Here is an 11,241-nt window from a genome sequence, read left to right on the forward strand (position 1 = left end):
CACAAATGACAGGTGAGCCTAGATATACATACATTATTAGAATAAAATACAGGGATTTCCCTGGTGGTCCAGTGGCTAAGACTGCACCCTCCCAATGCAGGGGGCCTGGGTTCCATCCCTGGTCAAGGAACTAGATCCCACATGCCTCAACTCAGACCCAGTGTAGCCAAATAAATAAATCAATTTAAAAAAATAAAATATAGATGGCCATGGAGCAGAGAAATCTGGATTTAAAAAATAGATTCAAAATAAAAATCATCTTTGTGACAAAAGCAACCCCAAACCAAGTTATAAGATGAAATGGGACAGTAAAGAAGTACTAACTTGCTGTGTGGTGTGGGGTCAAGAGGATGCAATGAACCCAGGGGTATCAGGCACTCAGTACAGTGCTTTGCATACAGCTGACACTCCGTTATGGCTACACTAATCAGATGCAATGGCCGCTGAGCCTTATCTAAACTTTAGCATCAACCTCAGTTGGTTCTCCTTCTCCTCTCCAGGGACGGGGAGCTCACCGCTTACCGTCTTCTGCTCCGGGAATGCTGCCCAAGCAGGCTATGTGTTTTGAGAAGGGAGGTAAACTCGGAAAACAAGCCTGGACCACCTCCACCCTCAAGTCTTTGTGGGTCAGCCCTGAAGGGGAGGTACCTGAGTCAATTCAGTCTACACTTGGGGAAACTGAGGCTCAGGGTGGCCCTATGCTGTGGTCTGGAGGCTCAGATTGTCACTTCTTTTTATTGAGTTACAATAAGAGATGTGCAGGTTCGGTGGCTCCAGCCCCCTACCAAGCCCTCCCCACTTGGGCAACAATAGCTCCCAGCGCCAAGGAATGGGGGGTCAGGGGGTCTCGGGCATGGTGGCGGGGATCCCGAGAGTCCCCGTGAGGCTCATGGGTCCTAGGATCAAGCACGGCGGACACGGAAGACAGCGGGGTGGCGGCCTGCCTCGGCCCTGGCATTGTGGGGGAGGGGGCTTCTGTACAAGGTCACCCTCCGCGGGGGTCGCTGCTGTGGCCCCGAAACACCGATGGGCCCCACAGGACTAGCAGAGAGCGGTGTGTCCACTAGGCTCCCACGAATGCCGTGTCTCAGACCCAGCCGGCCAGGGGGCGTCTCCCTGACCTGACCCCGCCCACTGGAGCGAATGGCCCGCCCACCTGGTCCGCGCTGCAGACCCCAAGCCGGTTCGGGACTCTTCCTCCCGCTCTTCGGCTCACTAAGCGATACCCGGCCAGCTCAGTGGCTACTTCTTTTCCTCTGGGGACGCAGGCAGGGGCTCGGGCAGGGCCTTGGGCGAGGGCTCGGGCTCCCAGAGCAGGAATTCGTGGAGCAGCGTGTTGACGGTCTCCGGACACTCCAGCATCACCATGTGACTGCCTTCATCGATGAGCTTCAGGAAGGCCAGGAGCAGGATCTGCAGAAGAGGCGGGCTCAGAGAGGCTAGAGCCAGGACCCGGGAGCTCAGGGCCACTCAACCCCTATGTATGTATGGCCTGCAGCATCAGGAAGTCCTTCTCGGCAATCTACCCTGTATTCCTTCATTTCCATACAAGGGGGAGCTAGAGCATGGCTTGTCACCCTCCACTTGTGTTAAGTTGCTTCAGTCTTGTCTGACTCTTTGCTACTCTATGGCCTATAGCCCACCAGGCTCCTCTGTTCATGGGATTCTCCAGGCAAGAACACTGAAACAGGTTGCCATATCCTCCTCCAAGGGATCTTCCTGACCCAGGGATCCAACTGGTGTCTCTTAAGTCTCATGGCAGGCAAGTTCTTTACCACTCGTACCGCCTATAAAGCTTGGCCTGTCACCCTGCTGGGGCCTAATTCGGTATACATTCATTCTGCCTTTCTTAAGTGCCTACAATATGTCCAGAGCAGGGTTTTTCAACTTGAGCACGCATGGCATTTGGGGCGGGATCATTCTCTGGGATGGGGACTATAGGATGTTGAACAGCATCCCTGGCTTCAGTCCACTAGATGCCAGTGGTAGCATCCCACTCCCCCACCACAGTGTGACAAAAATCTCTTCAGGGAATTCCCTGGTGGTCCAGTGGTTAGGACTCTGCATTCTCACTACTGAGGGCTCAGGTTCAGTCCCTGATTGGGGAACTAATATCCCACAAGTTGCACAGCACGGTCAAAAATAAAATTTAAAATAATAATAAAATTAAAATAAAATCAGACATTGCAAAATATCTCTAGGGAGCAAAGTCTCCTCAGTGAGAAATCACTGAGAGTGACAGATGGACAGAGTCTCTCATGCTAAGGTCGGGCTTCTCAATCTCCACAGGACAGACACTTGGCGTTGGGTCATCTTCTATAGTGGGGCTGTCTTGCTCACTGGAGGTAATTGAACAGCATCCCCGGCCTCCACCCACCAGGTTCCAGAAGCACCTCCCTCGCCAACAGTCATGACATGTCTGCAGACATTTTCAAATGTCCCCTGTGGGGCAGAATCATCCCTGGTTAAGAACCGATGGTGCAGCGCTATTCTAAGCACTAACGATCCCAAGACCCTTTCTGGGGAATCTAAAGACCCCCACTCGCCCTCTTGCAGGATTATGTTGCCCATCACAAATCCCAACTGTGAAGAGTGTCTTTTTTTTTGGGGGGGGCCATACCACATGGCATGTGGGATTCTAGTTCCCCAGTGAAGGATCGAACCCGTGCTCCCTGCAGTGGAAGGGTGATGTGCTAACCACTGGACCATCAGGGAGGTCTGGCGAAGAGTGCCTTTTAGCGGGCAGAGGGGACAGCACATAATCCGACCCCCTGTCCCAGGCAGCCCCACTTTCTGGATTCCACCTTTGACCCTCAATCTAAGCTCTGACGTCCCTGGGGCTGGAGCACAAGGCAGAGTCCCCCTGGGCTGTGCAGGGGGGTTTGAGGGGTGTGGCGACTGGGATGCCATACCTCAGCCATGCGCTGGTCTTCCTCCACTGGCACAAACTTGTCGTGCATGCCGTGGACGAGCAGAACCGGCACGGTGAGCTCAGCGTGGTAGACCTCGTCGCCCTCGGGCCAGTACTGGCCGCTCATCATGGCCCGAAGCACAAAGGAAGACACGTTGAACGCGTTGCCCTCCTTCAGCAGCTGCTTTTCTTTGGCCCCTTGGCGGGCAAAGCCGGCCCTGGGGGTGGGGGTGGGTGGGGAGCACCGCTGGAGCCCTCAGGCCATCGCAGCCACCAGCGGTGCTCCCCATGCCAGCCCCAGCTATATAGCCTCCCCCCCCATCCAACTCGGGGAGATGTCGGGGCAGGGCCGGGTCACTCACTTGAGGAAACTCCAAGCCAGACAGGGTGACAGACAGTGCAGAACGCACGTGGGCATGTTGAAGATGGAGCAGAAGCTGGGCTCCAGGGCCGTGGGCCCTCCGCCGTTGATCATGATCACCTTGTGCACCAGGTCTGGGTACTCGTGCGCCAGGAACGTGCAGAAGGAGACACTGCCCGCCGGCGGATGGTGGGGAGGGTCAAAAGGCAATGGTCAGCAGGACACAAGCAGTGAGAGGGTGAATGCCCTCCCCTCACCCAGAGGCGGGTCCTTGAAGACCAAGATTCTTCCCGTGGAGTCCATGAGCACCAAATGGGGGTGAGGGATGGGAGGGGCAACCCAAATGCCCTGAAATTGTGAGATTCTGTGTGTGTGTTGAAGGCGGATTTTTTTTTCTTTTGGAGAAAGGATCCAAATACAGAACTTTTATCAGATCCTCAAAGTCATCATAACCCCCAAAGAGGTAAGAATTACTTATTGTCAAGTGCTGGGAAAGCTATTTGATTAAACAAAACCTTTGGCTTCTCAGAGAACGTCACTGTTTCCAGTGTATCTCTTCCCTTTAAATCTGTCTGCAATGCAGGAGACCCCGGTTTAATTCCTGGGTCAGAAAGATCGGCTGGAGAAGGGATAGGCTACCCACTCTAGTACTCTTGGGCTTCCCTTGTGGCTCAGCTGGTAAAGAATCCGCCTGCAATGCAGGAGACCTGGGTGCGATCCCTGAGTTGGGAAGATCCCCTGGAGAAGGGAAAGGCTACCCACTCCAGTGTTATGAACTGGAGAATTCCATGGACTGGATAGTCCATTGGATCACTAAAAGTCGGACACAACTGAATGACTTTCATTTTCACTTCACCTTCTCTTTAAGGATCTCCTCTTACTGGCCTCTGGGTTTGTCACATCTGCCTGCTTTATGCAAGGTGGAAGGGTACCAGTACCACTCCTCATTACCCCGAAAGCAGGGTTTAGGCAAATGACGGCCTGAGGACTAGCTACTTGTTTCCCTTATTAAACTTCACTTTAAAATTCTGAAAATGCATAAAATAGCTTATAAATAAAGATTTATCGGAGCAAAGCCACACCCAAACAATTGTAAGTTTGTTTACAATTATGTCTGCTTTCCTTCTACAACAGTAGGCTTGTGAAGTTTCAACAGAGACCAACCATAAGGCCTGCAAACCTAAAGTATTTACTCTTCGGCCCTTTGAGAAAAAGGTTTCCAACTCCTGCTAAAAAGAGGAACAGGACACAAGCAGGAGTCAATGGACCTGACTGTGCCAGTGACTCGCTGTGTGTCCTTGGGCAAACTCCTTAACCCCTCTGAGACATCATCTCCACATCTGTGACACAGAAACTGTGCTGACCTCATAGGATTGTTATGGGGTCACAAGAGTTTCCACACATGGGTGCTCATTTAATGGAGCAATCATTATTGTAAGCACCCACTTTGGGGTATGTTTTCATATAAACAAATAGGAGCTATGCTACTTCCTAGTCTGGCTTTCCTTTCTTTTAGGTGACATTTCTTTTTCTTGTCTAATTGCATGTGCTACAACTGCGAAAGCAATGGCTCTCAGCCTGGCTGGCTGATCAAACCCTGCCTTTCATCCTGGGTAAAGGACAGCATGGCACCACTTGGCAGTGACCAAGACCCAGAGTCTTCCATGGCGTGGGCTCTCAGCTAAATGCCAAGGTGCTGTTATCCATCACCCCTTTAAGGAAGAGTACATGCATGTTAAGTCATGTCTGATTCTTTGCACCCCTGTGGACTGTAGCCCTCCAGGCTCCTCTGTCTAGGAGGATTCTCCAGGCAAGAATACTGGAGTGGGTTGCCATGCCCTCATCCAGGGGATCTTCCCAAGCCTGGGATTGAACCTGAGTCTCTTACATCTCTTGCATTGGCAGCCAGGTTCTTTACCACTAGTGCCACCTGGGAAGCCCTTAAGGGAGAGTGAATTAAAGTAAACTGTACCCTTGTAAGCAAAAATTATGAGATTCCACTTCGTCTTTGCTTAGAGCCCTTGGGGTCTCCAGAGCAACCAATTCTTGAATTTAATAGAAGACAGTGGTTTTCAGCTAGGGGTGATTCTGCCCACCCGAGGACCTTGGCACTATCTACAGGCATTTTTAATTGTCACAATCATCACTAGACCATCGTGCTAGTTCAGGGATTGAGACACTGCTTTACAACAATGTGAAACAACAGTATTGGTGGCAGGAGTCCATGTGTTGTTGTAGACGTTTGTGGGATTTTTCAAAAAGGGAAATCAATATTTTGTGAGTGGGTGTGGTTCCTGCCAATCCCCACCCCTCACCCTCATCCCCACAGCAGCATTGGCTCACCCATAGGAATGCCCAATGAGCACGTTGCGCTTCTTGGCATAGCGCTTGAAGATGGCACGCATGTCCTCCGCCAGTGCATAGAAGGTGTAGGCGGCGGCCACTTGGGGCGCTGAACTGGCCCCGTGGCCGGCCAGGTCAGGCGCCACCACCTCGTACCCCAGGCGCACAAAGAAGTCCAGCTGTTCCTTCCAGATGGCCAGGGAACCGCCGACACCGTGGATGAAAAAGAGCACCACATCAGCCTGGGCGCCCTTACAGCTGGTGATGCGCTTCTCACAGTCAATGTGGATGGTCCGCTTGGGGCGTCGGGCTCGCCGCCGCCGTCCACCACTGCCGCTCCCAGCACTGCCTGGGACCGAACGGCCATCGCTGCCTGCTGGGTCCGCCAGCTCTACCTCAAGCGCGGCTGGTGGCTCCCCGGAGCCATTCTGCCCGTGCAGGAGGTCAGCTCGTGGTGCCCGGCCCAGGTTCTCCACCAGTAACCGCCCATTGCGGTACACGGTGATTCTGCGCTGGCAACGGACCAAGCCGGACTGGTCCCCCTGGGCGGCGTCCGACAGTGGTGGAGGTGGGGTCGGGGCCCGAGCGGGTCCCGCATGCTTCACCCGCAGCACGCGGCCAGGTTTGACCTCCACAAATGTGTAGCCATCGCTGGACTCCACGCTCTCCAGTGGCCCTACTGCATTGGGTGGCGCGCCCAGCAGGCAGCAAAAGATCCCATCGGTCACGCCGGTCAGCATGGTGTGTCCTGTGAGTGGCGGTGACAGCCAGGTCAGAGGCTGTCTGAATAGGAAGCCCTTCATGCCCACACTACCCACTCTACACCTGCGGTGGGTGAGCTGCACTGGGAGGGGTGGTCAGAACCAGGCACGGACTGAGATGTTTTGTCTGGTCAGTGCCTGTGTGGTGGTCAGCCAGCCCCGTGGGTCAGCCTAGTCTACCTCAAACAGAAAGCTGTGGCTATGGCTGATGCCAAAAGGCATCCATGGGGAAGGTGGTAGAATTGGGGGTTGGGGGGCTTCCTGGAGGAGGGGACATTGTGCCAATGTGACCCATCCCTGAGGACCCTCCAGCTCAGGTTTATAACTTACGCCTTCCTAAATCTGTTCATTTGTCCTTCATTCACTCATGCACTCTTTTGTTAACTCACTTTCACTAAACCAGCATAACCTGAAGGCTCCAGAGATATCTTAAAAATATGCAGATCCAAACAATGAGCCCCATCCCAGGCCTCTAAACAGTGGTTTCTGAAAGTTGAGGTCCTGGGAGAGGAGTTTCAGGACTGAGCTCCAGAAGGCCTTACCCAGCTCCCCAAGATCATGGGTGCAAAGGGTCCGTTTCACAGACCATCAAGCCGAGGCCCAGACACTCTGGGAAGAAGCTGCTCTGGCCCCACTGGTCGGTACCCTGGGTTCTAGGGACCGTGATACACAGCCTCCAGTGGTGGAGGTGAGGATGGAGCCCTGGCTGGGGGCCTCCATGCCTCCATCCCCGCTCCCTGGGCCACCACCCCCCCCGCCGTGGCCATGGCAACTGCAGGCAGTTACATAACTCGAGGGGGATACCCGTGCAGCGCACCCCCATTGTTTAGGCCCTGGTGATGGGACCAACCACTCCCCGTCTCTATCCCGGGCTCTGCGGAGATAATGAACACCGAAAATCCAGCCTGCGATAGCCCATACTTGCTGGTAGAGGGGGAGTAGGCCGCGCCCCCCGCCTCTGACGGGGTTCCAGCCCAGGATTGCGGAGGGGGGCGCAAATGCGCCATGCCAGCCCCCCTCCACAGAGCCAGGCCCTCAGCCCCTGGGTGCCGGTCAGCCCTGTGGCGGGATCGAGGCCGCTGGGGCACCGCGGCTTTCTAAGAGCCCGAGGGCGGGCTTTGTGGACACCCCCTCCAAAGTGAAAGATCCAGGGACCTCAATGTCCCTTTCCCACGGCCCTCTCCCTGCTCACCTCATCGAGGGCCCTGGGACCCGGGGCAGGGCAGAGGGGTCCCGGGCAGAGAAGTCAGCGTCCACCTGCAGGCGCCGTTTACATGGTGGCGCGGGGTCTGGCCGGGCACGTCTAAGCGGGCAGGCACGGGCCCAGGGCGGTCAGCGCGGGGACATCCCGCTACCTCCGAGCAAGCCGGCCCTTTAAGCGTCTCCCCGGGCGGGACCGTGAGCCGACTGACTGGAGTCTCAGCCAATCGCAGTTGCGTAGTGACCTGGCCTAGTTAGACTACCAATCAGACTCGGAAACTCCGGGATTAGGGCGGGCTCTTGGGGCAACGGCCCCGCCCCCCTTAGGGGGTTTACAGAGGTGGAAGGAGAGATTGGGCCTCTTCCAAGACCGAGAATGGGTCAGAACCTGAGGACTTCCGGGGCCCTGGGTGGTAGCAACCGGAGCCCTCCTCGCTGCAAAGAGAATTTCCTCGGCTATCCTCAGCCTCCGTACTGGCCTGTCTCCTCTAACCGTCGTCCCAATGCCCCTTTCTCTGAGCTCACCTTTCTTTTCTACAATCTCGCAGATCTTTGCAATTTGCAAAGGAAATTGAAAAGGCGAGGAAACAGGCTCATAAAGGGCACAAAGTCACAAAGTAAGCTGGGGGAGCAGAGATGGGACTTGGAACTACGGCTGTGTAACTCCAAGTCCTGCAAATAGTTATTCTTTAAACCATTAAACAGGTATCTTGGAGCTATTAGGAACTGGTTTCACAGATAGGCCATTTTAACTGTTTGGTCAATTTAACTGGTGACTCTGGTCCCAGCTGGAGCCAGAGAGCCCACAATTCAAATCCAGCTTCTGCCGTTTGCTGATATATGACCTTGGGCAAATCCCTTCCCTGAGACTCCATTTATTTCTTTATGAAATTAATTCCCTCTCCCGTATGAGTTTGCTAGGCAGGTGAAACAGCGAGGAAAGTGCTCCATACATTATTGATGTTATTATTGTACTGCTGTCGTACTGTAATGGTTTGCTAAATGATGGTGCAGGTAGGATGGGCTTCAGATGACAAGGGGTTAACCACCTCCTTGGAACCCACTCCTATCCCCTGGAATTTGCTGCCAGAGCTGGATTAGGTCCTGCCACCCACTCTTGCCTACTCAGGGTGCTTCTGGGAGACTACAGTTTTATTCATTCGGAAAAAAAATTGCCCGCCCCCTCCCCAAGGTGGGTGATACTACGGGGCAGGGCGGAGCGTTGGACCAGAGGGAGGGACTGGAGTCGGGGAAAGGAGAGTATCTGAAGAGGATTTTTAAAAGATGAGCAGGAGAGCACAGAGCAAAGGAGGGAGGGTGTGTGTGTATGTCGAAGGCAGGCTTCAAATGCTTGCCAAATATTTTCCCTGGGGTAATGGAGCGCCATAGAGGGTACGTAAGAAGGGAAAGAGCTCAGGTACGAATATTAGAAAAATAGAGACTGAACGGGGGTACCACCAAGGGCAAGCCAGGAATCCTTGAGTTCTGCAGACTGAGAAATTGAATGACCATCCCAAGGACATCCGGCCAGCTCCAACTCAGACCTCCTGGGCTCGCCGCCAAGGGGCGGAGACTTGGCTGAGGCTAAAGGAAAGCTGCCAGCCAGCTGTGCGCCATCTGCCTTGCTCCGGCTGGGGGTGGGAGATTGAACCAGCCGTTTCCTGAAGCTGCCACCAGCTGCGCCACCGTCGCCCCCGGGCACCCTCTGCAGGTCTACAAGAGAAGGAACTACAACTCCCAGCAGACCCAGGGAAATAATATTTTGTAGGCACGCGCATGCGGAGAAGGCGCCGTTCCGCCTGCCGCCTGCTGGTCCAGAGGAAGAACTACACTCTCCCGCGGGCACGGACGCTCACGCCAGAGGTGCGGTGCGTCTACGGAGAACTACAATGCCCAAGGAAATGTGGGCTCCTCTGTAGAAGAAACTACATTTCCCAGAAGCCCTCGTTCCGCAGCGGCGGAGCCTATAGGCTGCGGAATAGCTGGAAACTGACGGCGTGCGGCGGCTGAACATGGCTTTCTCGGTCGGATCGCTGGGTTGCCTGTTGGGCCCCGTCAGTAGGTCAGCAGGGCTGCTGGGTGGCAGGTGAGTCTTCATGGGGACAGCTTCTCAAATCTGGGAGTAAGAGCGGCGTCTAGGGCTGCCTCCAGGTGTTTACCAATCGGATGACCTTCCAGTGCCTTGCGAACTCCTCGAGTACCTACCTTTTCCTTCCAGGCTCCCTCCAGGCATTGATCTGGAAGCCGAAGCTTGGAAAGGTTGAGCTCCACGCGGAAGTCACACAGCGCCCTCTCTGACCTTTCTCTCCGTGTCTGCTCCCGCAGGTGGCTCCAGGGTCCCCGGGCCTGGCTGGGGCTCCCCGACACCTGGAGACTCCCCGCCATGCAGCAGACCAGGGGCAGGACGCGTGGGAACGAGTATCAGCCAAGTAACATCAAACGCAAGAATAAGCATGGTTGGGTCCGGCGCTTGAGCACGCCAAACGGCGTCCAGGTCATTCTTCGCCGCATGCACAAGGGTCGAAAATCGTTGAGCCATTGAGGAGCGCGACATGGCGGCTGTATCTCCCCATTAAAGCATTTCCCTCGCTTAGCCTGCGGCTGTTTTTGTGGAGAGCTGAGGAGCAAAGAGTCGGACACGACAGAGCGGCTGAACTGAACTGGGGAGCAGGGACTACTGGGACGGACATGAATCCTCTAGGTTTCTGGAAGAGGGAATGGGAAGTCAGACTTTGCCAGAGTGCCTTTTTACGCTGTTGAATTAGGAAGACTTTGGAGCAATAGTCCACAGATGGTACAGTGACCACTTTTGTAACCCAGTACACAGCTGGATTCACAACTCTCCTGTGAGGCAGATCTAAATATTACAGAATGCACCTCTAAAATAAGGTTCCGTTAATATATATTAACAAAACTTTTCACAGCTTTTTTTAAAAAGTCAACAATTCCAACTCCAATAAATATTCAAATTTTCACTTGTCTTATGTCATAATTCTCACAAGTTCTAGGAAGGCTTGTGAGCGGTGGAAGGGATTTGAACCCTCCACCTGCCCCTTGGGGATGGGCGCTGTGATCTGGAGCAAGACCTTATTTCTCTGACGTTCTTTTGGTTCCTGTAAAAAGGGACTTCCCTGGCAGTCCGAGTGGTTAAGATTCTCCACTTTTCCAACTGCACGGGGCAGGTTCAATCCTGTATGCTGCGTGGCGCGGCCAAAAATAAAGTAGATTCATCCTTAAAATGAGGCTCATTTCTCCTTTGCTGTGTTGTCGGTGGTGGTTTAGTCGCTAAGTCATGTCTGACTCTTTGCAATCCCATGGACTATAGCCTGCCAGCTCCTCTGTCCATGGGATTTTCCAGGCAAGAATACTGGAGTGGGTTGTCATTTCCTTCTCCGTGTTATTGGAGTAATAATATTCCGTAACTTATTGAGTACTTCCTCAAAAAGCCCTTGTATCCAGGCTGTCAGGCTGGGGGTGGGGTTTTGTGGGGCTTATTCATACCCAGGCGATTTGGACCCAGTGCACAGCGGAGTCAGGGCTGGGGGGACGATCGTGAGGATTGTAGGAGCCCAGAGGCGGCACTGGACTTTGCCTTGGGAAGAAGGCAGTAAGACAAGGCTTCTTCGAGAAGGTGGTCCTAAAGGAGAGATTGGACGAGTCAGGAT

The 11,241-nt window shown here is 54.1% G+C and overlaps 2 protein-coding genes across 3 annotated transcripts; one reads left to right on the forward strand and one right to left on the reverse strand.

The window, feature by feature from the left end:
• Window positions 1–721: 721 nt before the first annotated feature.
• ABHD8 (abhydrolase domain containing 8) lies at window positions 722–7,783 on the reverse strand. Its single transcript, XM_055430468.2, has 5 exons — window positions 7,569–7,783; window positions 5,616–6,363; window positions 3,274–3,444; window positions 2,913–3,129; window positions 722–1,413 (listed from the first exon to the last, which is right to left on the reverse strand). The coding sequence occupies exons 2-5, from the start codon at window positions 6,353–6,355 to the stop codon at window positions 1,243–1,245; spliced, it is 1,299 nt and encodes a 432-aa protein (XP_055286443.1). The 5' UTR covers window positions 6,356–6,363; window positions 7,569–7,783; the 3' UTR covers window positions 722–1,242.
• Window positions 7,536–10,551, forward strand: MRPL34 (mitochondrial ribosomal protein L34). Of its 2 annotated transcripts, none has more exons than XM_088839159.1 (2): window positions 7,536–7,639; window positions 9,902–10,551. In XM_088839159.1, the coding sequence occupies exons 1-2, from the start codon at window positions 7,536–7,538 to the stop codon at window positions 10,116–10,118; spliced, it is 321 nt and encodes a 106-aa protein (XP_088695285.1). In that variant the 3' UTR covers window positions 10,119–10,551. The 2 variants fall into 2 exon arrangements, with proteins under 2 accessions (XP_088695285.1, XP_055285580.1); XM_055429605.2 differs by lacking the exon at window positions 7,536–7,639 and adding an exon at window positions 9,454–9,662.
• The last annotated feature ends 690 nt before the right edge of the window (window positions 10,552–11,241 follow it).

This window comes from Moschus berezovskii, chromosome 8, assembly GCF_049115385.1.
Source record: "Moschus berezovskii isolate FMDL1 chromosome 8, NW_MosBer_1.0, whole genome shotgun sequence".
NCBI classification, from domain to species: Eukaryota; Metazoa; Chordata; class Mammalia; order Artiodactyla; family Moschidae; genus Moschus; species Moschus berezovskii.

Excerpts from the sequence above, each read along its gene's own strand:
- MRPL34 (XM_088839159.1), top strand. The coding sequence starts at position 7,536 with ATGTCCCTTTCCCACGGCCCTCTCCCTGCTCACCTCATCGAGGGCCCT. Across the intron at positions 7,640-9,901 it reads AAGTCAGCGTCCACCTGCAG|GTGGCTCCAGGGTCCCCGGG; the intron begins GCGCCGTTTACA and ends CTGCTCCCGCAG.
- ABHD8 (XM_055430468.2), bottom strand. The coding sequence starts at position 6,355 with ATGCTGACCGGCGTGACCGATGGGATCTTTTGCTGCCTGCTGGGCGCG. Across the intron at positions 3,130-3,273 it reads CTGGCTTGGAGTTTCCTCAA|GGCCGGCTTTGCCCGCCAAG; the intron begins GTGAGTGACCCG and ends CCCCACCCCCAG. Across the intron at positions 1,414-2,912 it reads AAGACCAGCGCATGGCTGAG|ATCCTGCTCCTGGCCTTCCT; the intron begins GTATGGCATCCC and ends CCTCTTCTGCAG.